Raw genomic sequence first — 27,897 nt, forward strand, 5'->3', positions numbered from 1 at the left:
CCGAAGGTGGATCCTGGGCCCAACTGGACAAGTAGTAGGATTGTGAGGGGTATTTTATCAGCAGCAGCCAATTAGAAGGATGGTTCCCTGTCATAGTGCTGAAAATACAGCAAGAAATGTTATTAATGAGCTGGGGCCATGCAGGTAGGCCTTGACATTTGGAGGAGTGAAGCCTCCAATGGCAGAGGCAAAGCCACGAGCGCGCTATTGCATTTGGAGGCCTTTCCGTCGACCCTGGAGCAGCCGTAAAAGAAGGCCCCCCTCTTCACTGTCCTCCCCCCTCCTCCTCGCCCCTCCCAGCTCCTATTTTCTATGTTTCTATCTCCAGAGGACTGGTAAAATGGGCAGCACAGTAGCATAGTGGTTAGCACAATTGTTTCACAGCTCTAGGGTCCCAGGCGCGATTCCCGGCTTGGGTCTCTGTCTGTGCGGAGTCTGCACGTTCTCCCCGTGTGTGCGTGGGTTTCCTCCGGGTGCTCCGGTTTCCGCCCACAGTCCAAAGATGTGCGGGTTAGGTGGATGAGCCATGCTAAATTGCCCTTAGTGTCCCAAATTGCCCTTAGTGTTGGGTGGGGTTACTGGGTTATGGGGATGGTGTGGGCTTGGGTAGGGTGCTCTTTCCAAGGGCCGGTGCAGACTCAATGGGCCGAATGGCTTCCTTCTGCACTGTAAATTCTATGATTCCATGATAAAATCCCAACACCATTTCTACCAGGAAAGACTTTTAACCCATCCATTACGACATGAACCAGAGATTAAAGATTAGCATTGCTGAACTGCTTGCATTAACAAAGTTCCCCAATCTTCACAATTTACACTTTGGCAACCTGCCCTGACATTGGAAGACGACCATGGCAATAAGGGATTAAGATCTGCTGCTCTGACGATGACTGGTATTCTCAATACTTCACCATTGTGCGTTAAAATAATCAATACTGTCGATAAATGCGGCTGGATTTTTGATTTAAAATAACTTTTGAAAAGAGCTACAGGTTAAAGAAGGACTCGCTAAAAGTATAAAACGTATCTTACCACAAGAGAGTTGGACAACACCCGAACGCTTGGGTCAGGCAATATCATCAGTCCTTCGATTGAATCTTCAGCTTTCACTGTAACTGTCTTGTTGACAAAGCTAACCTTGTTCTTTGCGGTGATGACGATACTTGTTACATTGCAATCTTTGAAAGCCAGCGGGATACGCGAGAAACAGGTATTATTGTCCTTTTCACAGTTGGAAAGCAGCTCCGAGGGGCACGTTGCCTCACAGCTGAAATTCTGGTTACTCCCGGACCAGCTTGTTGATGTCCTGTCAGATGATTTAACCTTAACGATGATGATAGCTTCATTCTTCGGCACATAGATCACGCCATTTTGTTTGGGCGGGTAAATAACACTGAGGTCGGTAATTGATGCCACAACCTGAACCGTGCAGGATGCATTGCTGGAGAATGGAGTGTTTTCCACCGTTGCTTGGTAGGTATAAACGCCCGGTGATTGCTGCCCGTCACGAAGCAATGGACTTCTTGCAATAGTTTCTTGCCTGGGAGTGTAGAGCACACGCAAGTTGCACACAGTGCCATCTGTCCAGTTGCTATCAGTCAGGTTTTCCCAAAGATTCCTGCTCCCACTGGGATAGATTATACTGAAGTAACTCTGTTGCCAGGGTGACGAGTCATTCTGTTGGCACTGTAAGAAGCTTCCGGGCTTGCCATCGTGTTGAATGGCTATGATGTCATTGGACTGCACTTCAATCCTTTCATTCGTCGGCAGTAGCTAAACATGGAGAAAAATACAAATTTATTTTTCCAATAGTCTGCTAATATTTAGCCGCAAAGTTCAGCGGAAGGAAACATGCTGGCATTGGTAATGATAGTTAGACAGTAGTCATGATCTAACTTGGAATTCGAGGATGAGCAGAAAAGTTAACAAACCTCACATAAGACTCAGAATTAGCAGGACTGAAGTTGGGACGGGAAGGTGTGGCAGGGTGTGATTTTTGACATCACCTTGAGTCAGTGGAGAGCCTGTGCTTGCTTGCCCATTGGTGCCAAGCCAGCTTGAGGGTGGGTACTATGGTCAGAGAGACTGTTAAGGGAGAATGTAGGAAAATTGTCCAGTCACCAACTTCAGCTGGTTGGCAGACCCAATTTGAGGGGGCCGAGGAGAGGGTTCAGTATTCAAACAGGCCAGTGACAAGGTGCCATTGCTTTTGAAGGAGCGAGGGGGGAGGGATGCCAAGGAGAATTAACCCCTGCTCCTCTTGAGCCCTCTAACCCTCCTCCAAAAAAGTGACGTTTCCCAAGCTGTTTTGTAAATGGCCTCAGCGATCTCATTAAGGACGGTTGGGACAGGTTATCCATTCACATCTAGACATGGAAATCTCTTCAGGGTGGCAGTTTTGCACATTTCAGCAGTCACACCTTTGATTCAGGCGAGCAGGCTGTTTGCCCATCGACAGACCCAGCCGATTCACTGCCTTAAGATGATTTTAAAAACTGACTAGATTCTAGGCTACAAACAGAAATGGAAAAGACAACAAATGCAACTATAACGAAAGGGAAAGATGCTCTTACTACATAATGCGTTGAGTTCTTGGCTGGCACCGTGCAGGAAACCTCCGTCACAAGATCATAACTTGGATGGTTTCTACTGAAGTGTGGCGGGAGTAAATTCGGACACCTAACAAAGACATCAGTGCCACAGGGTCTTCTGAACGGCAAGCATGTTTCAGCCAAGCTGCACCATTTGGTATCATTGGCGCAGCCATGGGTGGTGTTGCTGCGAGTTTGAGGTAAGCAAAAAGCAAATGACGAGCACGTTTCTTCATCATCTGGAAGGAAAAATTGTCCAATGGTTTTGAAAGGATGTATATTTTTGGAAAGTTTCTCCAACACAATTTCAAAGAAAAGGATATACATTTTCAGTTTACATTTTGTTAACATTTCTAATACAATCATGTGCATATAATTTTGCGGGGAATATAAATGTATGCGTGTGGACTCACTATGTAACTTTTTATACATGTGTGTGAAGCTCAGCATTACAGGAAGTGGCTAGGGCAAATAGGATGATTGCTTTCAAAAGTAAATTAGACGAGTGCAAGAGAGAAAAGGGGATAGAAAGTTTTGCTGAAATTCTGAGAAGGGTAGATGTAATGGGAGGAAACGCATGTGGATGTGCTGGATGTAAAATGCATTTATATAATTGTTGTCCACTTGAACTAAGAATTTGAGGTCTTTCCACAAATTTATTTGGAGACTATGCACTTTTCTGATTATTTACATAAGAAGGAATGAGGTTGGCAAGTTTTGCGTTCTGAAGCAGTGACTCCCATTGTTAAGCTGTTACCTGGTGTCACGAGGTGCATACCATTTCCAGTACATCTTGGTCGGTAAATCTGAAATATCACCCGGACAGTGTGGTTCAGATTTTGTGTGGCCAATTCAACCACTGACACAAAACCTTTATGATTGAACCAAAGGCCTGGGAAGACCATGAGCTACGAGACCAAAGAATAAACAAAAGGATTAGCAACTGGAGGAGGCAAAACATATTCACCTCCCTTCTCCCGTTTCTAACACCCTAACGAAAAATTGCATTTACCTGCAGTAAATTCTAGACAAACTATCAATAGCTTACTGGGGGAACATTTGCTATTTTTGACAAGCCAATGACAGCACACAGTACTGCCAAGCAGGTATATCATCTAGTGACAGAGTAATTTATCAGCCATGGCTTAGTGCTGGCATGCTTAGCTTCAAGTCAACAGCTTGTGGTTGCAAACTACAAACCGGGGACTTGAGCGTGCAATCCAAGTTGATAATGGTGTACAAAGGAGTTGATGCACTGTTGGAGTTACTGGCCAGAATTCTCCGGCCATTGAGATTCTCTTTTCCCGCTGGCAGCGCACCCCCACCTGCGGGTTTCCTGGCGGCATGGGGTGGCATCAATGGGAAATCCCATTGACAAGTGGCAGGAAGAGAGAATCGCCACGCCACCGAAGAACATGTGGCTGGGGGGCTGGAGAATCCAGCCCACAGCCATTTGAATAGATGCTAAACTGAGGCACCATCTGCCCTCTGAGTTGGGCATAAAATATCGAATGACACTATTTTAAAGAGGAATAGGGGAGTTCTCCTTGATGCCTCAACCGATATTGCTAAAATGGATTACCTGATCGTTTATCACATTGCTGTCCATGGGATCTTGCCATACTCAAATTGTCAACCACCATTCCCTACACTACAACAGATAGTGCACGTCACATGTACTTGACGTGCTGTTACTTAGGATGTCCCGAGCACACAAAATGTGCTATATAAATGCAGGCTACTTCTTTCTTTCTAAAACCCCCTCTAATCTGCCCCAAAATTACAGGGGTAATCTTCACCCTTACCACCTATCACCTACATGTGGTATCTTGGTGGAGTCGATTGCCAGGTAACTTTAGCTCGCTTCTATAGGATGAAAAGCTACATTAGGCAGGCAAACCAAGGTTAACGCTTAGGTGGATAAGTTGAAAACTACCCTTACATCTCAGCCTCAGCCTTGGGCATTGCACTGCAGTAACATCTCAATTGCCCCTGAGCACTGCCCCTATTGCACTTATCATGGCATTATTCATTTTCCGCATCATCCTATGTGAGCCTCTGTGAGGCTACTGTGTTAAGGGTCATTGTGCAGTGTGAGACCAGGAATTGTACAGAGACTATTAAAACCTATTTCTCTCTTCAAGTAATGAAAAAATGTCTGAATTCCCTCAAGCAACGCCCAATAAAAATAATCTGTTCATTACCTTATGTCGGAACCTGTTATGTGACTGCACTTCAAAAATATTTCATTAGCCATAAAATGTCCTGAGATCCGCTCCACAGAAATGCAATATTTTTCCCTCTTTCCACATTATGCAAGGAAAATTCAGCTTTCAAAATCTGCCAACTGTTGCAGGGTATTGGATACTGTTCGGTGGGTCTTAACAAAGCCTTTGTAGTCTTAAGTAGGTTAACTTTATGTACTTATTGACGACAAGAGCTGTAGAGGTATATGGAGTAAAGGGTTCAAGCTAGGAACTGGCTCCATGCTGGCTTGTGCACACGTCTCTGTCCAGCACTAGATTCACCCTTAGGTGTGCATCATGTGCTCTCGGACTGTAAGCTTGTTCTTGACTGGGCATAGTAAACACAATTGTGTCAAAAGCACCTCAATAGTGCAACATGACCTATGTAGATAAACTTGAACCTCATTTGTAATTACCATTTTGAAACGTCTGTAGTGTTCTACTTATTGAATTGAAGCGCCTCGGAATGCATTTTGATCTTTATAGAAAATGTGAACCCCATTGCACTTTCCTGTGATGACAACTTGAAATGTTTGTCATTTTCCTTTTCGATATTTAATGAATAAAGTATTCTGTCACATCACTGTGTGGGCGGTGCTGTACTCAGTCCAACATTAATCCTTTAAGTGCCAGACCCTTATACTACACCAACCACAAAATGCGCACTTTGCAAACACACTCACGTCACCCACCATCTCCTGACATATTAATAGATCCATAGAAGATAGGAGCAGGAGGAGGCCTGTTGGCCCTTCGAGCCTGCTCCGCCATTCATCACGATCATGGCTGATCATCCAACTCAATAGCCTAATCCTGCTTTCTCTCCATAGCCTTTGATTCCATTCTCCCCAAGTGCTATATTCAGCCGCCTCTTGAATATATTCAAAGTTTTAGCATCAACTACTTCCTGTGGTAATGAATTCCACAGGCTCACCACTCTTTGTGTGAAGAAATGTCTCCTTATCTCTGTCCAAAATGGTTTACCCTGAATCCTCAGACTGTGACCCCTGGTTCTGGACACACCCATCATTGATAACATCTTCCCTGCATCTACCCTGTCCAGTCCTGTTAGAATTTTATAAGTCTCTATGAGATCCCCCTCATTCTTCGGAACTCCAGTGAGAACAATCCCAACCTAATCAATCTCTTCTCATATGACCGTCCCGCCATCCCTAGAATTAGTCTGGTAAACCTTTACTGCACTCCCGCGAGAGCAAGAACATCCTTCCACAGAGAAGGAGACCAAAACTGCCCACAATACTCCAAGTGTGGCCTCACCAAGGCCCTGTACAATTGCAGCAACACATCCCTGCTTCTATACTCGAAACCTCTCGCAATGAAGGCCAATGAATTCCTTTAGAAACTGACCCTTTATCCAAATGTAACACAGATAGATAATCACTTACCTCCACCAGTCCTGTAGGTGTCAGTGCACTGTTGTTAACGGTGATATTCTTCACAGGTAAATGGGTACTAAATGCCGGAGATCCCAACAAATAGTAATCGGCACCCGGTATCTTTTCTGCTTTGTAAAAAACAAAATGCTTGTCAAAGAAAAGTTTGTAAATGGTTGCAAAATGACTGCAAAACAAAGCATTTTCAATTTAAAAATGAGTCATTGGCCAAAGATATTTCTCCTCATTATAAATTATTGAATTATTTTGTGAGTCTTAAATGCGGTGATAGTTATACTGAACGTGTTGTACCTTCTACTTATTGTGAACTTGTCATGGTGTATTTGATAATAAACCTTGCATGGAGAATAGTGATGAGAAGAAATCTTCCCACCCTGTAGCCAAGTTAAACTGTAACCCTGCTTTAATGGTGCTGAATTAGCTGATCTCACCCATAGCAACCAAGCGGAGTGCTCCTGACTAGGGTATGAAGACATGGCACCCAAGAAACCGTGCCCAAACATGGCACCACAAAGGAATGGGGGAAGGGTGGAAAAAGATTAGGAAGAAAAAGTCATCGCCATTGCGTTCTGAAGAAGCAAGATGGAGCCCTGGACTGGTACTTGGTTAAGAATAATGTTTAATTTAATGTGGTAATTTTATTCGCAAACCTCCAGCTCTGTATTCACAAACAAAACTTCTTCTCATGGTACAGAGGTCTGTCTTCCATTCTCCTGCAAGGTTTTCGCCCATAAGTACGCAGGTATTGCTGAGTAGCATATTTGGTTGCCCAGGCAACCAGTCCTGAAAGTTTTCGAGGGTAGACCCGTCCACCCACTGCAGTGTTCCAGCACCAGCAGTATCACTGAGACCTATCCACACAGGATGCTCGCTGCAATAAAAAAAACAAGATTAAAGGGTTACAAAATAAAACAGCGGAAAGGCCTCTTTGGAATGTGATTCCAGTGATCGGGAATAGCCCACCGGGAAAGCAATGCAAGTGGAATGTCAGCAATTAAATATCTGTAGAGAGTTGGCCAGGCCAAACTCACAGACTCTGATTATAATACAGGTTTTCCCCCAGAAAAGAGAAGGCTAAGGGGATGGCCTGACTTGAGCTATTTAAGATAATCAAAGGGTTTGATCGGGGAGTTGCAGAGAAAACATTTACGCTTGTGTTGCAGCCCAAAGCCAGAAGTAGCACATAAATGTCGGGAAGCCAGGAACAAATCAGAGTATTCAGGAGAAACCTTTCTGCCCAGAGATCGATGAGAATATGGAACCTGTTATCACAAGGAGTAATTCTGGAAAATATATGGATGTGTTTAAGGATGACGCCAGACAAACATTTGAGGGAGGCAGGAATGGACGATTATGGAGATACAGTTAGATGAAGAAGAATAGATGGAGGCTGATGTGGAGCATGTCGTGTTAATCACCCTGGGGTAACACGGACTGCAACTGGATGCAGTTGTACTTGAAAATAGACTCCAAACTTTGATGTTCGTTCAATACGCTTTATTGAACTTGTTATGCAGTGCACACAGTTCGCTGTGGGTTTGACATTCTACTAATCTAAACGTGCTTACTATAACTAACTAGACCAGACTAGCTCTGAGGCACGTGTAGAAGGTGCGAACTGATATATACACCCTGACTGTCACTACAGTTGTCACCAGTGGAAAGAGGCAGAGTGCTGATGCCTCGTGTGTTTTATAGTGGGAGAGCATCTTCTAGTGTTCTGCCTGGTGATTGGTTGTGTTCTGTCCTGTGTGTTGATTGGCTGTACTGGGTGTCTGTCACTGCCTGTCTGTATCTCATTATGTGCATGAGTGCATATGATGACATCTCCCCATTTTTTGAAAGAAATGTTGGTTGCTTGGAGCATATGCGACTGTATTTACAAGTGGAGCTATTCACATTAAATGGCGAGTGGATGAATATATACATAGGAGGTGCCTAGCGTGCAGATACAGAACAAAATTTACAAGATAAATGTCTATAAGTCTAATCTTTGTGGCTTGCATTGGATCCCTGTCGACCACGTGAGAGGTGGATGTGGGGACAACGTCGCCGTGACAGGCGGGATAGCTGCCAGATTGGTGGCCTCATGGTGCGAAGTGTCCGGAGGAGGCATAACAACATATGGAAAAGTAGGATCTGGTGGTGGGCAGGCAACTTTGCGCAGTGCCCTTCTGTTGCGCCTGACAATGGAGCCATCAGCCATACGAACTACAAATGTTCTGGGAGCAGCCTGTCGAACAACAACAGTTGGAGCTGACCAGCCTCCATCAGTAGCTTGATCCGAACAGCATCTTCCGGAGATAGCACAGGCAAATCGGTATCATGAGCATCGTACGTCAGCTATTGCCAGTTCCCCTGAGTTGCTGCACCTTTTGCAGCACTGTGAGGTGATCCAGGTCCAGTAAGTGTATGGCTGGAACAGTCGTCCGCAGGTCTCTATTCATGAGGAGTTGAGCCGGGGACATACCGGTGGACAGAGGGGTTGCCCTGTACGCCAACATCGCAAGGTTGAAGTCAGAAGCAGAGTCCGCAGCCTTGCAGAGCGGTTGCTTCACTATATGGACCCCATTCTCAACCTTCCCGTTGGACTGCGGGTAGTGTGGGCTTGAGGTAATGTGGTTGAATTGGTATGACTTGGCGAAATTGGACCACTCTTGGCTGTGGAAGCAGGGACCATTGTCACTCATGGCAGTGAGTGGAATACCATGCCTGGCAAATGTCTTCTTGCAGGCCTTGATGACTGTCCTTGACTTGAGGCCTGACAGCTTCACAACTTCTGGATAATTTGAGAAATAATCTATGATGAGCACATAGTCACGCCCATTGACGTGAAAAAGGTCGATTCCCACCTTGCACCATGGAGAGGTCACAATCTCGCGTTGCTGGAGTGTTTCTTTTGTTTGAGCAGGCTGGAAACGCTGGCAGGTCGCACAATTGGGGACCATGTTGGATATGTCCTGGCTGATTCCAGGCTAACAGACAGTCTGCCGGGCCCTGCACTTACACTTTTCGACACCTAGATGTCCCTCGTGGATTTGTTTGATCAATAAGCTCTGCAGACTGTGAGGAATAACGATACGATCTAGCTTGAGGAGGATCCCCTCGACGACTGTCAGGCCGTCCTTGACATTAAAGAACTGAGAGCATTGCCCTTTTTGCCAGCCATTTGCAAGGTGGTGCATTACATGCTGCGGAAGAGGGTCTTTGGCAGTCTCCTCACGAATGTTGATCACTCTTTCATCTGAGGCTGGGAGGTTGCTGGCACACTGCTGCACCTGTGCCTCAATCTGGCAGATGAAGTCAACTTTTTCACAGGGCGAGGTGATGGAGCGGGACAGGGCATCCGCAATTATCAGCTCCTTGCCTGGTGTGTATATGAACTCGAAATCGTACCTTCGGAGTCGAAGGCGAATGCGCTGAAGCCTGAGCATCATGTCATTCAAGTCCTTATGAATGTTATGGACCAAGGGTCTGTGGTCAGTCTCCACTGTGAATGTTGGTAGACCGTAGACGTAGTCATGGAACTTTACAATGCCGCTTAGGAGGCTCAGGCACTCTTTTTCCATCTGGGCATACCTCTGTTCAGTAGGAGTCATGGCCCTTGACGGATAAGCAACTGGAGCCCAGGACGACGAGTCATCCTTCTGGAGGAGCACCTCACCAATGCCGTCCTGGCTTGCGTCCGAGGAGATTCTTGTTTCCCTGTCCGGGTCAAAAAACGCTAGTACCGGAGCAGTGGTGAGCTTTGCTTTGAGCTCGAGCCACTCTGCTTGGTGTGTGGGTAGCCACTGGAATGCAGTGGACTTCTTTACCAGATGGCTGAGAGCCGTGGTGTGTGAGGCCATGTTGGAAATTAATTTTCCCAAGAAGTTCACCATTCCGAGGAAGCGAAGTACCGCCTTTTTGTTTTCAGGGTCTTCATGGCGTTAATGGCCTTGACCTTGTCCGAATCTGGTCGCACACCCTGCTGGGATATCTAGTCGCCCAAGAACTTGATGGATGACATGCCAAAGGAGCACTTGGCCTTGTTCAGCTTGAGGCCATTTGCATGGACACGTCGAAAGACATGTTTGAGACGAGATATGTGTTCCTCGGTGGTCGTGGACCATATGATTATATCATCTACGTAGACACGCACCCTCAATGCCCCCCATCATCTGCTGCATGATCCTGTGGAAGATTTCAGAGGCTGAGACAATGCCGAACGGCATACGGTTATAACAGTACCTGCCAAGTGGTTTGTTGAATGTGCAGAGCTTCCTGCTGGACTCGTCCAGTTGTATCTGCCAGAAACCACGCGGTGCATCTAGCTTTGTGAAGAATCTGGCGTGTGCCATCTCATTGGTCAGTTCCTCCCGCTTCGGGATCGGGTAGTGTTCCCGCATTATGTTCCGGTTAAGATCTTTGGGATCTATGCATATCCGCAACTCTCCTGAGGGCTTCTTCACACAGACCATCGAGCTGACCCTGTCAGTCGGTTCCGTCACTTTGGATATAATGCCCAGGTCTTGGAGCTCCTGTAGCTGTGCCTTTAAACGTTCCTTCAGAGGAGCCGGCACCCGGTGTGGTGCATGGATTACAGGCGTGGCATCAGGCCTGAGTAGGATCTTGTAGCAGTATGGCAGAGTACCCATTCCATCAAACACATCCGGATACTGAGCCAGGATGTCATCAATGTCAGCCTGAAGATCACATTGGCAGAAGAAGACATGGCATGTACTCGGTGTATGACGTTGAGTAGCTTGCATGCATGGGCACCAAGCAAGGATGCCTTATCAGGCTTGACGATTTTGAATCGCAGTGTGGCATTGATGGTCTTGTTGGAGACGTATAGGTGACAAGATCCTAGTGATCCTAATTGCCATTATAATCGAGGAGCTGGCAGGCTGGCAGAAGAATTTTGGGTTGCTTTTTAATGCGGTCAAGATCAGCTTGAGAGATGAGATTGGCAGAAGCACCAGTGTCCAGCTTGAACTGGATGCTGCATTGGTTAACGTGTATGACAGCACGCCATTCGTCCGCGGAATACACACTGAGGATAGGCGTCTTGCTGAATTTGAGGAGGCATACTCACATGTAGTGATGTTGCCCACACGATAGGGGGACTCCAGGCAGTCATCCTCTGGATCTGTAGTGCTACCAGGATCAGAATCCAGTAAACCTTGCTGTACACATCGAACCCGCTTGCGTTGAAATTGGGATCGCTGGCCCTTGACTGGCGGTGCAGACCTGCACAAGGTTGCATAATGTCCAGGCTTCCCGCAATTTAAACATCGCCTGCCTTTTGCAGGGCATTGCCGCTTTAAGTGGGCGGTGCTGCAGTTCGGGCACGTCATGACGGTGATGTCGTTACGCTCCGTGTGTCGTTGCACATGCGCAGAGCGGTCAGCCGACGTTCGCACCTGCGCAGTTTTGTTTTCAGCCACTTCGTTCTCCCGTTCGTGTTGCGCATGCGTGGGGCCCCGGGAAAAGCGCTCAAAATGGCCGCCTTCATCGATACTGAGGCGCCGCATCCGGGCGATGGCCTGTACACTCTCTGCCTCGTGGGAGGCAAGTTTTTCGTACTCTGCCGTTTTGAGACGGGAGTACCGATTTCTCGCATGCTCGTGCACTATACACGTCTCGATTGCGACTGGCAGGGTCATGTGCTTAATTTTGAGGAGTTGCTCCCGCAAGGAATCGGAGTGCACCCCAAACACGATCTGATCCCTGATGATGGAATCAGCGGTGTCACCATAATTGCAGGACTGCGCTAATATACGGAGATGAGTTGGAAAGGATTGGAACGGTTCATCCTTACCCTGAAGGCGTTGCTGGAAGATATAGCGCTCAAAGCTCTTGTTTGTTTCGACTTCACAGTGACTGTCGAACTTTTCTAAAACGGTCTTGAATTTGGTCTTGTCCTGGCCGTTGGCAAAATCAAACGAGTTGAAAATCTGGATGGCTTGGTCCCCCGCAGTTGATATGAGCAGCACGATTTTCCTGGCATCGGACGCATCCTCAAGGCCTGAGGCCTCAATGTAGAGAAGGAACCTTTGCTTGAAGACCCTCCAGTTGGCGCCGAGATTGCCGGAGATCCGTAGCTGTGGAGGGGCCTGGATCCTCTCCATGCTGCTGGAAGGCACTTGCTGGTCGTCACGGAATCACTCGAGGTAAACCACTTAGAGAAAGTAGACGTCTGGTACCATGTCGCGTTAATCACCCTGGGGTAACACGGACTGCAAGTGGATGCAGTTGTACTTGAAAGTAGACTCCAAACTTTGATGTTAGCTCAATACGCTTTATTGAACTTGTTAAGCAGTGCGCACAGTCACTGTGGGTTTGACACTCTACTAATCTAAGTGTGCTTGCTATAACTAACTAGACCAGGCTAGCTCTGAGCCACGTGTGGAAGGTGCCAACTGATATATATACCCTGACTGTCACTATAATTGTCACCAGTGGAAAGAGGCAGAGTGCTGATGCCTCGTGTGTTTTATAGTGGGAAACCACCTTCTAGTGTTCTGCCTGGTGATTGGTTGTGTTCTATCCTGTGTGTTGATTGGCTGTACTGGGTGTCTGTCACTGCCTGCCTGTCATTATGTGCATGAGTGCATATCATGACAGAGCATAAATGCTGAAATACACCAGTGGAATGGCCTCTTTCTATGCCACAGACCCAATGTAACTGGAGGTAAGAGCAGGGTCACACTGCACACAGTTAGATACCTTACTACGTGACGCAGAAAGAAAGATGTTGCTTTTTGGGGGGGTGGGGGTTGATCAAGTGGTTAATGGGGAGTCAGGTGTTAACAAAAACCCGCATCTCGTTTTAGTTTTGACCCTCAATGGGAGGTCCAGTACGGTAAAAGTGGAATGTGCATTTTAGGTGTAATCCATGGAATGAAGTACTAAAGCTTAACTGCAGTCTTCAAGAGTGTCACACTTATAAACAACGACTCACATTTGACAATGACAAGTCACTGTTGGTACAAATTTCACTGAGCTCTTGACGCACTTGTTGCTTATTGATATTACTGAACAGAAAGCTCCAAACATTCAGTGGTCTTTGAATAAAATCGTGATTATCATTCATACTTAGGCTTATTCTTTGACCCGAAAATGCATTACCTACATGTGTTGTGCTGACTAAATGGAGTTCTTGTTTGCTCCTCTGGGTAACAGTAACAACTTGCATTTCCTTAATCTCTTTAATGGGGTAAGATATCCCAAGGCGCTTCACAAGAACGATTATCAAACAAATCGAGCATAAAGAGGAGATATTTGGAAAGTTGACCAAAAGATGAGCTAAAAGATTACGTGGAGGCTGAGAAGTTTAGGGAGCGAATTCCAGAGCTTCGGACCGAGAGCTGAAGCCACAGTTGTAAAGGTTTATTCAGAGGGATTCACTCACAGGAGAAAAACCCAAAGTGACGGAGTGCATGTGACACATCTGACAACAAGCCTAATGCATTTTTTAAATTTAGCTTACCATCCTGTAATGTTTGCAATAAAATTCTGAATTTCTCGACTCCTTATAATTGCCAGGTCACCATCACTGTGAGATTGACAGAAGTGACGTGCCATTCGCCACGTGGAACTATTAGTTACCAGCCTATAGCAGTAATTGTTGCTCTGATGTCCACCTAATAGACAAAATGGAGCCTCTGTGGAAAATGACAAGTAAGAAACACAAATTAGCAACATTCCTACATGAAGATGCTGATCTAACAAGAATAGAGAATCGCTAAGTTAGCTCAATTAACTAGATGACTGACTACAATGTAGAATAATGCTGACAGAGTGAGTTCAATCCCGATGCGAGTTGAGGTAGTTTGTGGGGCCTACCTCCTCACCTTGTCCCATAGGGATATCATGGGCGAAGTTCTCCGGAAACGGCGCGATGTCCGCCGACTGGCGCCCAAAACGGCGCAAATCAGACGGGCATCGCGCCGCCCCAAAGGTGCGGAATGCTCCGCATCTTTGGGGGCCAAGCCACAACCTTAAGGGGCTAGGTCGGTGCCGGATGAATTTCCGCCCCGCCAGCTGGCGGAAAAGGCCTTTGGTGCCCCGCCAGCTGGCGCGGAAATGACATCTCCGGGCGGCGCATGCGCGGGAGCGTCAGCGGCCGCTGACAGCATTCCCACGCATGCGCAGTGGAGGGAGTCTCTTCCGCCTCCGCCATGGTGGAGACCGTGGCGGAGGCGGAAGGGAAAGAGTGCCCCCACGGCACAGGCCCGCCCGCGGATCAGTGGGCCCCGATCGCGGGCCAGGCCACTGTGGGGGCACCCTCCGGGGCCAGATCGCCCCGCGCCCCCCCCCAGGACCCCGGAGCCTGCCCGCGCCGCCTTGTCCCGCCGGTAAGGTAGGTGGTTTAATTTACGCCGGTGGGACAGGCACTTTAGCGGCGGGACTTCAGCCCATACGGGCCGGAGAATCGAGCGGGGGTGCCCGCCAACCGGCGCTGCGCGATTCCCGCCCCCGCCGAATCTCTGGTGCCAGAGACTTCGGCAACCGGCAGGGGCGGGATTCACGCCAGCCCCCGGCGATTCTCCGTCCCGGCGGGGGGTCGGAGAATCTCGCCCCATGTCATAAGCCATGATCAGCAACCCTTGGGCAAGGATGTGACATAGAGAGACAGAATCACCAATGAAGAATTGTATGACTTGAATCAGGGTGCTCGATACTACGGTTTTTCCTTAAGTGGAGAGGGAAAGCCAGGCCAACATCTTACGTAGCACAGGAACAGGAGGAGGCCATTCAGCCGTCAAACGTATTAGATCATGGCCAATCTATACCTCAATTCCGATGGCCTGTGTTTGCTTCATATCCCTTGATACTCTTAGGTGTGGGAGAGGGGGTGGAGTGTTGGGGTGGGAGGGCTGGAGATGGGGGCTGGAGTGTGGGGGGGCTGCGGGTAGTGTTGAGGGAGGAGTTCTAATCCCCCACCCAGCCCATGTTAAAATGTGTGACCTAATTTCAGTTCTAAATGTCATATTTCTAAGATTAAGATTATGTCACCTTGTTCCAAAGGAAAAAGGGAGGAACATTCAAAAAGATACAGCTGTGATTGTCTACACTACCTCTATGAAGAGGGCTACTTAGGTAAAATAAGGACAACCACAGGCTTTGCACTGTACCCAGCAGGAGTCAACACCTTCTGAAGGGGAATTTGTTAATCAGTAGGCCTTTTCACTCACCTTTTATTGTGTCATCATTAGATGCTGCGACACTCCACGATGCTGTAACACTGTTGCTGTTCCAGTTGTAGATCCTAACGTCAATGCTTTTGTTTGTCTGCACTGCAGGAGGACAATCCACCTCCAGGCTTCCAGGGGGGATTAAGACATTTATTTCCACGTGCAGTGAGGTAGGCTTGCTGCCTACGGAGAATGCGACGCTGACCAGGTATGTCCCTGGGAGACCGTATTTGTGGAACACGACACAGCTGGTAGTGTTTAGAGGCGGAGACAGGTCTCCAAAATCCCACTGGAAAGTGCTAACGTTAACTAAAGGTTTAACAGTCAAACGTGCGGCTTCAAAAAGGCTAAAAGTGCGTAGATCAGCAAAATTCGCAACTGTAACTTCGAATGCTTGTCCTATAATAGTGCAGCTGCAGACCTGAATACACTCTCTATCTGTATACCCTGGCATACATAAAGAATCTGAATCTGGTTCACGTTCCGAGCCACATAGGCAATGACTCTCATTGTCCAGGGCAGCAAATAATTCACCCTCAGTAAAACAGAATGCGATGCAGCTTTCCCTGCTGGAGATCCATTTTGCCGCCAATGTTAAATTTACTATAGACTGTCTGTCAGGTGAGCAGGCTACAAACTCAGACCCTGGAAAAAAAGATAATGGGAAATTCTAGTGTGAAGCCCATCCAGCACATTGTGAATATATCCAAAAACAAAATGCAAAACACATCAAAAATTGTTCATGCGTAGAATACACTCGGCAATTGTGAGGAGAGGGTGGAGAAGCTGGAGATGTTCTCCTGAGAATCATAAGTGCTTTAGCAGGGGGAAGGAGGCCCTTTGGCCGATTGTACCAATGTCTGCTAACAAAGGAGCCAACCAGCCTAATACTACCTTTCAGCTTTTCCTCTGGAGCCTTGTGGGTTATGACAATTCAAGAGCATATCCAAGCACCTTTTAAATGTCCAGAGGGTTTCTGGCTTGCCCACCCTTTCAGGTAGTGAGTTCCAGATCCTCATTGCCCTCTGGATGCCGAGAAACCCCTGTAAGTCTCCAAACTTTCCCCCCAAATCTATGCTCCCTTGTTTCAGAGCCCTCAATCAAGAAGAATAGGGTCTTCACCTCCACTCTATCTTGGTCCCCTGTTAGTTTTTGCACTTCAATTAGGTCTCCTCTATCTTTTTATCTAGCCAAGCTTTCCTCATAACTAAAATTCTGCAGTGCAGGCAACACCGCCGTAAATCTCCTCTGTGCCCTCTCACCTTTCCTGTAGTGCGATGGCCAGCTTTGCGTGTAGCACTCTGGCTGAGGCCTAACCAGTGTTAACCTCCCCAACTCTTATATTCTATGCCTTGTCTAATAAAGGCAAGTCTCCCATATGCCTCTTGGTCACCTTATCTACCAATCCAGCCACCCTCAGGGTCTGCCAATGTGCCACTCCAATGACCCTCCATTCCTCCACATTTCTCAGTTTTTAATATTTATTGTGCATTATCTCACAGGAGAGAAGCTGAAGAGGAGACGAGTTTGGCACGCCAATGAACAGCTCTGATGGAGGAAGCAAGGGGAAACTGTTTTGAATGGCAGACAGATGGGTCATGAGAAAACACTTCCCGCCCACAGAGCGTTGTTACAATCCAGAATGTGCTGCCTGGAAGGAGGCAGATTCAATGGTCACTTCAAAATGGAGTTGGATATGCAGTTAGAATCCGAGAATCCCTACAGTGTAGAAGGAGACCATTCAGCCCATCGAGTCTACACTGACCGTCTGAAAGAGCTAGCCACCCAAGCCCACTCCCCCGCTGTATAACCCCATAACCTAATCTACACATCCCTGGACACACTTGAGGGTTAATTTAGGGTGGCCAATCCACCTAATCGGCACATCTCTGGATTGAGAGGAAACCGGAGCACCCGGAGGAAGCCCACGCTGACACAGGGGGGATGTGCAAACTCCACACAGACAATCATCCAAGACCGGAACTGAACCCGGGTCCCTGGCGCTGTGAGGCAGCAGTGCTAACCACTGTGCCGCCAGGCCGCCCCTAAAGGGAAGCAATTTGCAGGATTATGGGGAAAGAGCATTGGGGGAGTGGGGCTAACTGGGTAGCTCAGTCAGCACAGGGGTGGTGGGCTGAATGGCCTTCTGTACTGTATCATGCCATGATTCTGTGATTCCATCTGCATTCTCACCGCACCTGTTATTTGAAGGTATATAGCATGCACAATAAATGGGTGGGACGTAATGGAAGACATCATGGAAAAGGTTATGGGTACAATTGGAAAGCTAATTTTGACAAAACATAAAGAGCTGATCAATTGTACATCTGTTTAGTTGAAGTATTGTTGCAAAGTGTAATTAAAATGCTGAGAATATTCAGTATATTAAGGTATTCTTTTCTGCCATCTCACTCTCAGCCTATATAAAAAAATGTATGCCGAGATACATCAAATATTGAAGTGATTACGTCTAACCGATTAAGGAGTTTATTTGTCCAGCATTGGCACGTTCCCCTTATTAGTGATTGACAAGACGTCAGCCAATGAATGTAACTGTTCTTAGGATCATGCAGGAATGGCAAAATCAATGCACCAATCCAGTTTCATTTTCCTAATCGTCCTCACAGCCTCAGGACAAGCCCCATTATTGCCTGCTTTTTGTAGCAACTCAGTCACTTTAAAGAGATTTTAAGTGCAGGTTTAAAGCCTCCCTGTTTTTGTCTCACTGCTCTTTGCCCCTTTGTCCTTAGCTTTTATAGGATCCTCCTTCGCAAATCGCAACTCACAGGCCCTAGCTTTCAATTTGTTTATGGCACTGGTTACAGAGACAAGACAATCATTGACCCCCTCTTCTGTCAAGTCTTCCTCAATCAGTAATCTCACAGATCCAGTCCCAGATTTTGAGCTCGCAGTTTCCTTGTTGGCCTCCAGTCACTTGACAGACTTCAATATTTTTTGGTCTAACCCACAAGATAATAACCCGTTGTTATAGTGACTGATACTCACCGTAGAAAAGGCTTGAAAAATTAACACTTAACACAGATACGTCTTTCAGCTTTGAAGGTTTGGCACACTTTATGAATTCACTATCGACGATGATCACACCATTTGCTTCCTCCTCACTCATCCACGTTGGTAACCAGGAAAGGTTACAGTCACAAACAAGCTCATTAAAACTCAAGTTTCTGAAATATGGAAGCAGTAAGAATTGATATTATTGATTGACTTGATTCGGGAAAAGCAAAAATCAGGTAACAACTTCTTTTGAGTCACTAAAGCCATGACCAGTTCACCCCTTAAATGCCACTCGTAATGCTTTATGTGGCATAATGGCAAACATACGTGTAAGTAAGACAGTTGTACGATGGTTGTGTTATGGGGGCCGGTTTAGCTCAGTTGGCTGGACATTTGGTTTAAGATACAGACCAAGGCCAACAGTGTGGGTTCAATTCCTGTATCGGTTGAGGTTATTTATGAAGGCCCCGTCTTCTCATCCTTGCCCCTTGCCTGAGTTATGGTGACCGGCTCAAAGGGATGACACCTCAAAGTGTCATCTGGGACTATGGTGGCTTTACTTACTACAGAAGTAAGCACTTACTACAGAAGTAAGCAGCCAGCCAATGGGATTTCCTATTGTGGCCACCCCATACCATTGGAAACCTACGGGCGCGGTGCACTGCTGGCGGAGCGGAGGATCCCACCGATGGAGAATTCCGCCCAATGTCTTCGGAAATATAATTATTTGTCCAACATATATATTGAATTGTGTGTATCAGGTTAGATAATGAAGGATTGGGAGGAAGCTCATGTGGTGAATGAACACTGGCATGGAGAAGGTGGGCTGAATGGCCTGATTCTGTGCTTTACATTCAAGGCAATTCTGTGTAATGTCTTTGGATTTAATATTCGGCATTCAATGAAGAATGAGGCCTTGTGGTGCAGTGTGTCTTGCCTTTAAGCCAGGAGCTCTGGGTTTAAATCCAACTACAGGGCTTGATGTCCAAAGAAGATGTGCTTAGAATGTGGCCGAGTAGTTGAATGCCAACCTGCAAATCCTTCCAACACACGCCACTGGCAAGGTCATAAGAGCGGGAGAGCTTCCTGCTCAGTCATGTGTTTGGAGCCTCTACCATCACTAACCATAGCCCTAGACTTCAACATGGGTGTAAAAAGTGCACAGTGCCACATCAGACTCCCTGAGTAAATTGTAACCATATAAGGGAAACTGTGGACTTGCATTCACTGAGGCTTGATGACAAGGCTTGCTTTTACTTGGAACAGCTCACCACTACCGTCAGCTACCTTCTTCACCAGCCTCCCATGACGAGATCTTAACATCAGCTTCCTGAAACAACAGATTACAGGCCTGGTTTTCCCCTGAGGACATTTGGTCCTGATGCTGTTTATCTTGGCATTGAGGAATTCTCCTCACCGTAAATACAGATGAAGGATTTGTTTCAGCAACAGCACACTGCTGATTCCGTACTCCCTTTTCCCATTTTTCAGAGGGGGCCTTTACAGCGTGGACGGGGAGTCCTGAGAACAGGGTTTGTTTGCCTTCTTGAACATTACTTCTGGAATGTTGAGACTAAGACAGCTCGGAGTGATTTCCTGTGCTAATGCATATTGAATCTTCTGATATCCTCAGGGAAAACATCTTCCTCAAAGAATACCATCGGTTGACAGTTAACAAAGCACTGTCACAGGACCTAAAAAAAAACCCACACACTCGCCTAATCCTATAGTTCCCGCTGTAATATTCCAGGCCCGACCACCCGACAACAGCTCCAACTCTCGATGGCGTACCTCCCGGTTAACTGCAAACATCACCAACTTGGTAACTGATCCGAGTGGAGTCCCAGATTTCAACCACAGTATCACAGAATTGTCATGGCGCAGAGAGAGGCCGTTTGGCCCATCCCGTCTGCACCGGCTCTCCAAACGTGTATCATGACTGAGTGCCTTTCCCCTGCCGTTTCCCCGTACCCCTGCACATTGTTTCTATTCAAGTAATCATCTAATGTCCTCCTGACTGCCTTCCATGAAAACTCTGGATAACCCACAACTGTTTGAGAGCGGGGCCGAGGAAGATGTGACCATTGGCTCCACAAGTGGGACATGAGGAACGGCTCAAATTGTGACTGTGGGCCATCCAGGTCAGACCGCCGGCCATACACTGAACTCCTGCCCTGACCGAACCACTTCTGATGGCAGCGCAACTACTCACACTGCGGCAGCTGAAGCCAATCGTTAACCTCGACATCTGTTTCCCCAGCTATACAAAACCACTATTCGTGCAATCTATGTTTGACAAGTGCAAAGGGGTGTGGGAGGGAAAAGAGTGGGAAATCCAACCATCTGATGCCGGCTGTATTAACTCCAGCTTTGTGGGAAAATTAAGCACATTAAGTGAATGTCAATCCTATTGTTTTCATGGTGAACCCGCTCAGAATACTGTAGATCTGGTTCAAAGTACACCAATTCGAGTAGGAGCCTTCAGAATTTGCACATATAGAGTAAACTTTGCTCAAAGAAAGTAATCTGATTGCAAATTCAATAATATTTCATAATACAGTCCTAACTAAATTTAGGTTTGAAACGAACAGCAATTCCCGATTTTTATTCCTCGCAGCTTCCAGACGGAGTCTGAACTTGGCGCATTTTTTCCCCTCGTATAATTGTCCCTGCCTCACATCCTGTCGTTTTCTCTCTTTTTTGCCCATGGGGTGAAGTGAAGTGAAGTTGCCTTGTTTACCAATGTTTGACGGGTTTCCACGGAGAAGATAAGTAAAGGCCTAAGGCTCGTACACCCGAGGCAAAGTATTAACAATTTGACCAAACGGCGGCCCGTTTTTAGCTTTTGTCTCTTATCCATGACGGTCAAGGAGGGTGTAGCCCGTGGGGGTGCGTTAATACTCCAAATTTAGCTTCATGTCAAATCAGGCCACTTACACTGGAACAAACCCTTTTTTTTAAACAACCAATTCAAAAGAGGGCTTTCCATAATTTCAAAAGGCTGCTGGTAGGAGCTGCTCATCCAGTTTGCCTATTGTCGAGATTTTTTTTTTTAAATAATTTTTATTCAAAATTTTTCACAGATTATCACAGCAGAAAAATAGAACCCCCCCTTTACACAAGTGATAAAACAACAAGAACAAAAGTGCATAAATAAACAAATCAACGTTAAACAGTAGACAACAGTGCATCCCCTACTCGACACAAACTTACCCCCCCCCCCGGGTTGCTGCTGCTGCTGACCATCTCCTAACGCTCCGCCAGGAAGTCTAGGAACGGTTGCCACCGCCTGAAGAACCCTTGCACAGATCCCCTTAAGGCAAATTTCACCTTCTCCAATTTAATAAACCCTGCCATGTCGTTAATCCAGGATTCCACGCTTGGGGGCCTTGCATCCTTCCACTGAAGCAGAATCCTTCGCCGGGCTACCAGGGACGCAAAGGCCAGAATACCGGCCTCTTTTATTGTCGAGATTTAATGTTGCACACAGTTTCATAACCGACAATGCAATAGAGAACTCCTGAAAACTTACATTTTACTTAAATTAAATAAATCTGCAAAAATTCCATCTTCTAAAGTAGATATCTGATTGTTGCTTATGTCTCTGTAAGAAAAGATTTTGGAAAAGATTAGTATTTGCACCTGAAATAATTCCTTGTATCACAGGGCTCCAGGCATTTATCATTTGGGAAGAGCTTGGTCTCCAGAACACACAGTTCAAGCAGCAATAAATGAATGTCCTCCTTGGTGATATTTGTATCGAACCTGTACCTTTTCTTTCTGTAAAGAAAAGCTCCTTCCAAACCTGCGTCCTCTACCAGCTAGGATATAGGGTGCAGATGCATGCAAACACCAGCAGGGGGTGCAGTTGGAGGTGGAGGTCATGTGATAACACCTCCCAGGACACATCGAAACAGAGTGGGTAGCCCTGGATGGGAGACGGGCAAGAGAACTGTGGCAAGGCCAGTGTGGCTGGCCACAATCAGAAACACAAGGCCATTCGGCCCATCGTGTCTGCTCTGCCATTCAATGAGATCATGACTGATCTGATACGAAAGTCCTCACCTCCACTTTCCCACCTTACCCTGTGATGGATATCACGTCTGGATTCCCTTACTGATTAAAAATCTGTCAATCTCAGTCTTGAACATGCTTAGTGACCCAGCCTCTACAGTCGTCTGCAGAAAAGAATTCCACAGATTCACTATCTTCTGAGAGCAGAAATTCCTCCTCATCTCTGTCTTAAATGGATGGCTCCTTACTCTGAGATTATACCCTCTGGTCCTAGACTTTCTCACAAGGGGAACCAACTTCTTAGTATCTACCCTGTCAAGCCCCCTGAGAATCCTATATGTCTCATCAAGGTCACCTCTCATTCTTCTAAACTCAATGCGTATAGGCCCAATCTACTCAACAGCTTCTCACAAGAAAATCCCTTCATAACCAGGATTAATCTAATGAACCTTCTCACTGCCTCCAATGTCAGGATGTCTTTCCTTAGATAAGGGGACAAAACTGTTCCGAGTGTGGTCTAACCAGTGCCTTGTGTAGTTTTAGCAAGGCTTTCCTATTTTTATCCTCCATTCCCCTTGAAATGAAGGCCAACATTCCATTTGTCTTCCCTATCTCCGACTGAACTTGTATTCTAGCCTTTTGTGATTTATGCACGAGGACCCCCAAACTCCTCTGAGCTGCAGCTTTCTGCAGTCTTTCTCCATTTAAATAATATTCAGCTCCTTTATTCTTCCTACTAAAGTGCATAACTTCACATTTTCCTACACTATATTCCATCGGCCAGGTTTCTGCCCACCCATTTATCCTGTCCACATCCCTTTACAGACTCTTTGTGTCATCCTCTCCATTTGCTTTCTCACCTATTTTTGTGTCATCCCATATCTTGGGAAAAGTACATTCACTTTCCTTGTTCAAGTTATGAATGATATTGTGAATAATTGTGGCCCCAGCACAGATCCCTGAGGCACTCCACTAGTTACAGGTTGCCATCCCGAAAATGCTCCTCTTATCCCAACTCTCTGTCTTCTATCAGTTAGCCAATCCTCAATCCATGCTAATATACTACCCCCGATACCATGAGCTCTTATCTTATTAAGTAGCCTTTTGTGTGGTACTTTATCGAACACTTTTTGGAAATCCAAGTATATTAGATCTACTTTATCCATCCTGCTCGTTCCTACCTCAAAGAATTCTAATAAATTTGTCAGGCATGATTTCCCCTTCATGAAGCCATGCTGACTCTGCTTGATTATATTATGTATTTCCAAATGCTCCACTATTACATCCTTTATAATGAACTCTAACATTTCCCCAATGACAGATGTTATGTTAGCTGGCCTATAGTAACCTATTTTTTGTCTCCCTCCCGTTTTGAACAAGGGTGTTACATTGGCAATTTTCCAATCCTCTGGGACTTTTCCAGAATTTAAGGATTCTTGAAAGATTACTGGCAGTGCATCCACTATCTTTGTAGCTACTTTCTTTAATATCCAAGGATGCAATCCATCAGGCCCAGGGGACATATCAGCCTTTAGCCTCATTAGTTTCCATAGCACTTTTTCTCAAGTGATATTTATTGCATTTATTTCCTCCCCCCTTTTGCCCTTGATTATTTATTATTCTTGGAAATTATTTGTGTCTTTCACCATGAAGACTGACGTAAAGAGTTTGTTTAACTTCTCTGCCATTTCCTGATTTCCCCAGTCTCATTCTCTAAGGGGCCTATGTTCACTTTGGCTTCTCTCTTCCTTCTTATATATTTAAAGAAGCACTTACTGTCCATTTTTATACTACTTGCTATTTTACCCTCATAGTTCATCTCCTCCCTCTTTATTTTTGGTCATTTTTGTTGGTTTACCACTAATATTTGCCACATTGTATGTTTTTGTCTTTCATTGTGGGATTCCTCATCAGTTGGTCTGCAGGAAACTACAACGGCCCAATTTTGCGACTGGTTTGTTCGAGACACAAACCAATTTAGTCAGTCTAGATAAGCGGCGCGATTTAATGGAAATAAAACAGAGGCACGTATCGGGCGCATTTAGCCGGGTGTTTCCAGGCGCAGGCAGCGCCAAGAACAACCCCTCTATTAAACAGGAGTCTGCTTCATTTCGGGGCCACGGCAAGAAAAGTCCCGCCAAGGCCACACTTAGTCCCATTTCCTGCACTAACGAGCTCCGCTCGCCAGTGCAGGAAGTGATTGGAGCGCCATTTAAAACGTATCCCCCCCACTGCAGCCTCTGGACACCCCCCCCCCAACGTCCCAACTCACCTGTGAGGGGGTCATCGAGCCCCCCACACCCCACCTCATAAGGGCAGGACACCCCTGGGTCCGATCTCCGGCATGATGTCACCTGGCCAGCTAGGCACTGCCAGGGTGGCGCCCAGGTGGCACTGCCAAGGTGCCAGGCTGGATGTACCACAGTGACATTGGGGGTGTCAGGGTACCACCCTGTCCACAACCTGGCCACCCAGTGGCCCCCGATTGCCTGGGAGACCGCCAACCCTCCTCAACCGCCCCCGATCGTCTGGGGTGGGGGGGGGGGGGGGTCTCCCAGGTCCCTGTGAGCCTGACTGCACGCTTGACTATCCACTGTCAAGGCTCGCGAGCTCCCATTTTAAATTGACGAGGCATAATGAGCTGGGTAAATCTCGCGTGAGGCCTCGCGCAACATTTATCAGCGCGAGTAGGGCGCGGCCGATAGATCGCGCCCAAGGATTTCTATTCAGAATTGAAAACGCAAACACTTGTCACTTGTTTTTAATTGCCCTAATATCGAAATAGAATTTGTGATGTCCCAACAATAGGTGGATTGTATGGTGCCCCGAGTAGTGATGAGCTTTGTGATGCCCAACTGTAGATTGGCCCACATTTAGATCAATTATAAAGAGTGTGTCATTTTTTTCAGAGTTAGGAAGGAAACTTACATATCTGATAAACATCTTCTACCAGCGAAGATTTCTTTGAAAAGAATACTAATATTATTGCCCTGAAGATATCTGGGGAGCAAACAGAAAATATAATACATTAACAGACAGCAGAAATATAATTTACTTTTATTCAATTGACTTGAACTTGTGACCATGTTAATAGCAAATGTGTTAATACGTTTGTAATGTTGGACCTCATATTAGTTGAAAGGAATTTCCTCCATCATATCTATGCAGTGTTAAATGCAACATCTGTAACTCAACATTTAAGCTTTCAGATATTAAATAGGATGGGTTGCCATAGTAATTTGGAACAATTTAATAAAGAGGACTTCATTATGTATAATCTTGATGATGGACCAATTCCACTTTAAAAGTGTTAATCTCAGGGCAGCATGGTGGCGCAGTGGTAGCACTGCAGTCTCATGGCGCCAAGGTCCCAGGTTCGATTCCGGCTCTGGGTCACTGCCTGTGTGGAGTTTGCACATTCTCCCCGTGTTTGCGTGGGTTTTGCCCCCACAACCCAAAGATGTGCAAGGTAGGTGGATTGAACACGCTGAATTGCCCCTTAATTGGAAAAAATGAATTGGGTACTCCAAATTTATATTTAAAAAGTGTTAGTCTCACTGTAAAAACCCTTGGAAAAAAATCCACCTTGTTGAATGAGGTGTCACTGGGTTATAACAGAGAACTAACTTCATAGTTACAGCTAAAAGTTTCAATCACAAATTTAAATTAAAGTGAAGAATATTAAGAGCTTTTAACTTCCTGGTTTGCTGTGCATGAATATTTCACCGTGATTGGCTGCTTGCCTGCTTACTGGCATCACTGCCGTGGCACGTCAAGACATCCCTTTGACTTGGCACCTGAGTTAAACTATTGTCGCAAAAGGAGACAACCACAACACAGACCTGACTTTCCATGGGGAACGGAAGGGGGCGCCAATTTAGCCAAAATGGTGCCAGAGCCCAGATTCGGGAAGGCTCATTCCCGAACCCGGTACCCACCATTTTCGCTGGAGTGTGGGGGCGGCGCAGGGGCGGGTGTAGTTTGCACATGTGGTTCACCGAGGTAGCTGCATAGTGAAAAGTGCATTTGCCTTCAAACAGATGCAATTCCCATTAGAGATGTGCAGGACCGGACGAGTTGGCTTTAGACCTTTCAGTGAAAGGCTCTGAGGCAGCGATGGGCTTTCTGCCAAGTTAAACCACAGGAGGGGAGAAGATCCCCCGAATTCATGCCCTTGTGTTTCTGCCTCCAGTTACGGAAACACCGCAAAAGAAGATGGTGGCTGTCCCAGAACAGAACAAGAAGCTGTATTTATACAACACCTTTAACATAGGAAAGCATCCCTTGATGCTTCACAGGAGAGGAATTGGGGAATTAAATGACACCAAGCCGCATAAGGAGGTATTAGTACCAGTGGCCAAAATCTTGGTAAAAGAGGTAGATTTTAATTGTGTCTTAAAGGAGGAAAGAGAGGAGAGATTCGGGAAGGGAATTTAAGAGTTCATGGTCATTGGTGCAGTGAAGGAGGTCAACAATGTGCAACAGCCCAGAATTGGAAGAACCCCGAGCTCCTGAAGGATTGTGGGGCTGAAGGAGGTGACAGAGAATGGGGGGACAGGGGGCAGTGAGGAGCTAGGTCATGGTGAGGGAACACAAGAACACAAATTATAAATCAGAGGCATTTCTGAACCAGATGCAAATGTAGAATAGCAGACACAGAAGTGAGAGTCAGGGAATGGATTTTGAATATGCTCAAAGTTATGGATGGTGGGGGATCGGAGGCTGGCCAGCAGAGGGTTGGAGTATTCCAATTTAGAGATAACCAAAGCATATAAGGAATGTCTTGCTAGTTAGATCTGAGTGAGAGTCTATTTTTGAATGTTCCAAGAATAGGGCCTGGACTGTTTGTTTTGCCCTGTGATAAGAGTTTAAATATTTGCTTTCGTGAGAACACTATATTAAGTTGTACATGAGCCAAAGCCACGAAGGTGGATGGGCCTAATTCTAAGCACTCTGACCCCTGTACTGAGCCCAAAGGATTCTGGGTGAAGCTGCAACAGGTCCGTGAATCATCCAAAATATTAAACTGCTCTGCTGAGCGTAACGATGATTTATTTTATTACCGACAAACTACAATAAAATCCATGAATAAATGGTTCACTTACAACTTCTCCAGGGAAGTCAGATTGTCCAAAAGATTATCATCTAACGAGAAAATGCCATTGTATGAAAGATCCCTGGAAGAGAACAAATAGACATGTCAAATGTAATGCTGTTCACCCATCATTCCTGTTCTCACTGATCAACACTGGCTCCCAGTTAAACAAAACTTCAGTATTTAAATTCTCACCCTTTATTTTCAAATTCTCCCATGGCCTGGCCCTGTGTCTGGAACCTCCTCAATCTCCTATAATCCTCTAAGAATACTGCGCCTCTTGAGTATCCCCATTTTAATCCCTCCAACATTTTGGCTTTCTTTGCAGCTGGCTTGAGG

The 27,897-nt window shown here is 46.2% G+C and overlaps 1 protein-coding gene across 2 annotated transcripts in view; it reads right to left on the reverse strand.

Moving 5' to 3' along the window:
• Nucleotides 1-27,897, reverse strand: part of pkd1a (polycystic kidney disease 1a) — a 239,617-nt gene that overhangs the window by 132,530 nt on the left and 79,190 nt on the right. For both annotated transcript variants that reach the window (XM_072481591.1, XM_072481590.1), the window contains exons 2-12: nucleotides 27,569-27,640; nucleotides 25,392-25,463; nucleotides 21,982-22,053; nucleotides 18,441-18,619; nucleotides 15,435-16,079; nucleotides 13,727-13,901; nucleotides 6,903-7,123; nucleotides 6,244-6,359; nucleotides 3,349-3,499; nucleotides 2,574-2,830; nucleotides 1,033-1,773 (exon numbers count right to left, since the gene is read on the reverse strand). In XM_072481591.1, coding sequence (XP_072337692.1) covers nucleotides 1,033-1,773; nucleotides 2,574-2,830; nucleotides 3,349-3,499; nucleotides 6,244-6,359; nucleotides 6,903-7,123; nucleotides 13,727-13,901; nucleotides 15,435-16,079; nucleotides 18,441-18,619; nucleotides 21,982-22,053; nucleotides 25,392-25,463; nucleotides 27,569-27,640 — 2,701 coding nt within the window. The remainder of the gene's footprint in view (nucleotides 1-1,032; nucleotides 1,774-2,573; nucleotides 2,831-3,348; nucleotides 3,500-6,243; nucleotides 6,360-6,902; nucleotides 7,124-13,726; nucleotides 13,902-15,434; nucleotides 16,080-18,440; nucleotides 18,620-21,981; nucleotides 22,054-25,391; nucleotides 25,464-27,568; nucleotides 27,641-27,897) is intronic.

Source organism: Scyliorhinus torazame, chromosome 17, assembly GCF_047496885.1.
Source record: "Scyliorhinus torazame isolate Kashiwa2021f chromosome 17, sScyTor2.1, whole genome shotgun sequence".
Taxonomy (NCBI): domain Eukaryota; kingdom Metazoa; phylum Chordata; class Chondrichthyes; order Carcharhiniformes; family Scyliorhinidae; genus Scyliorhinus; species Scyliorhinus torazame.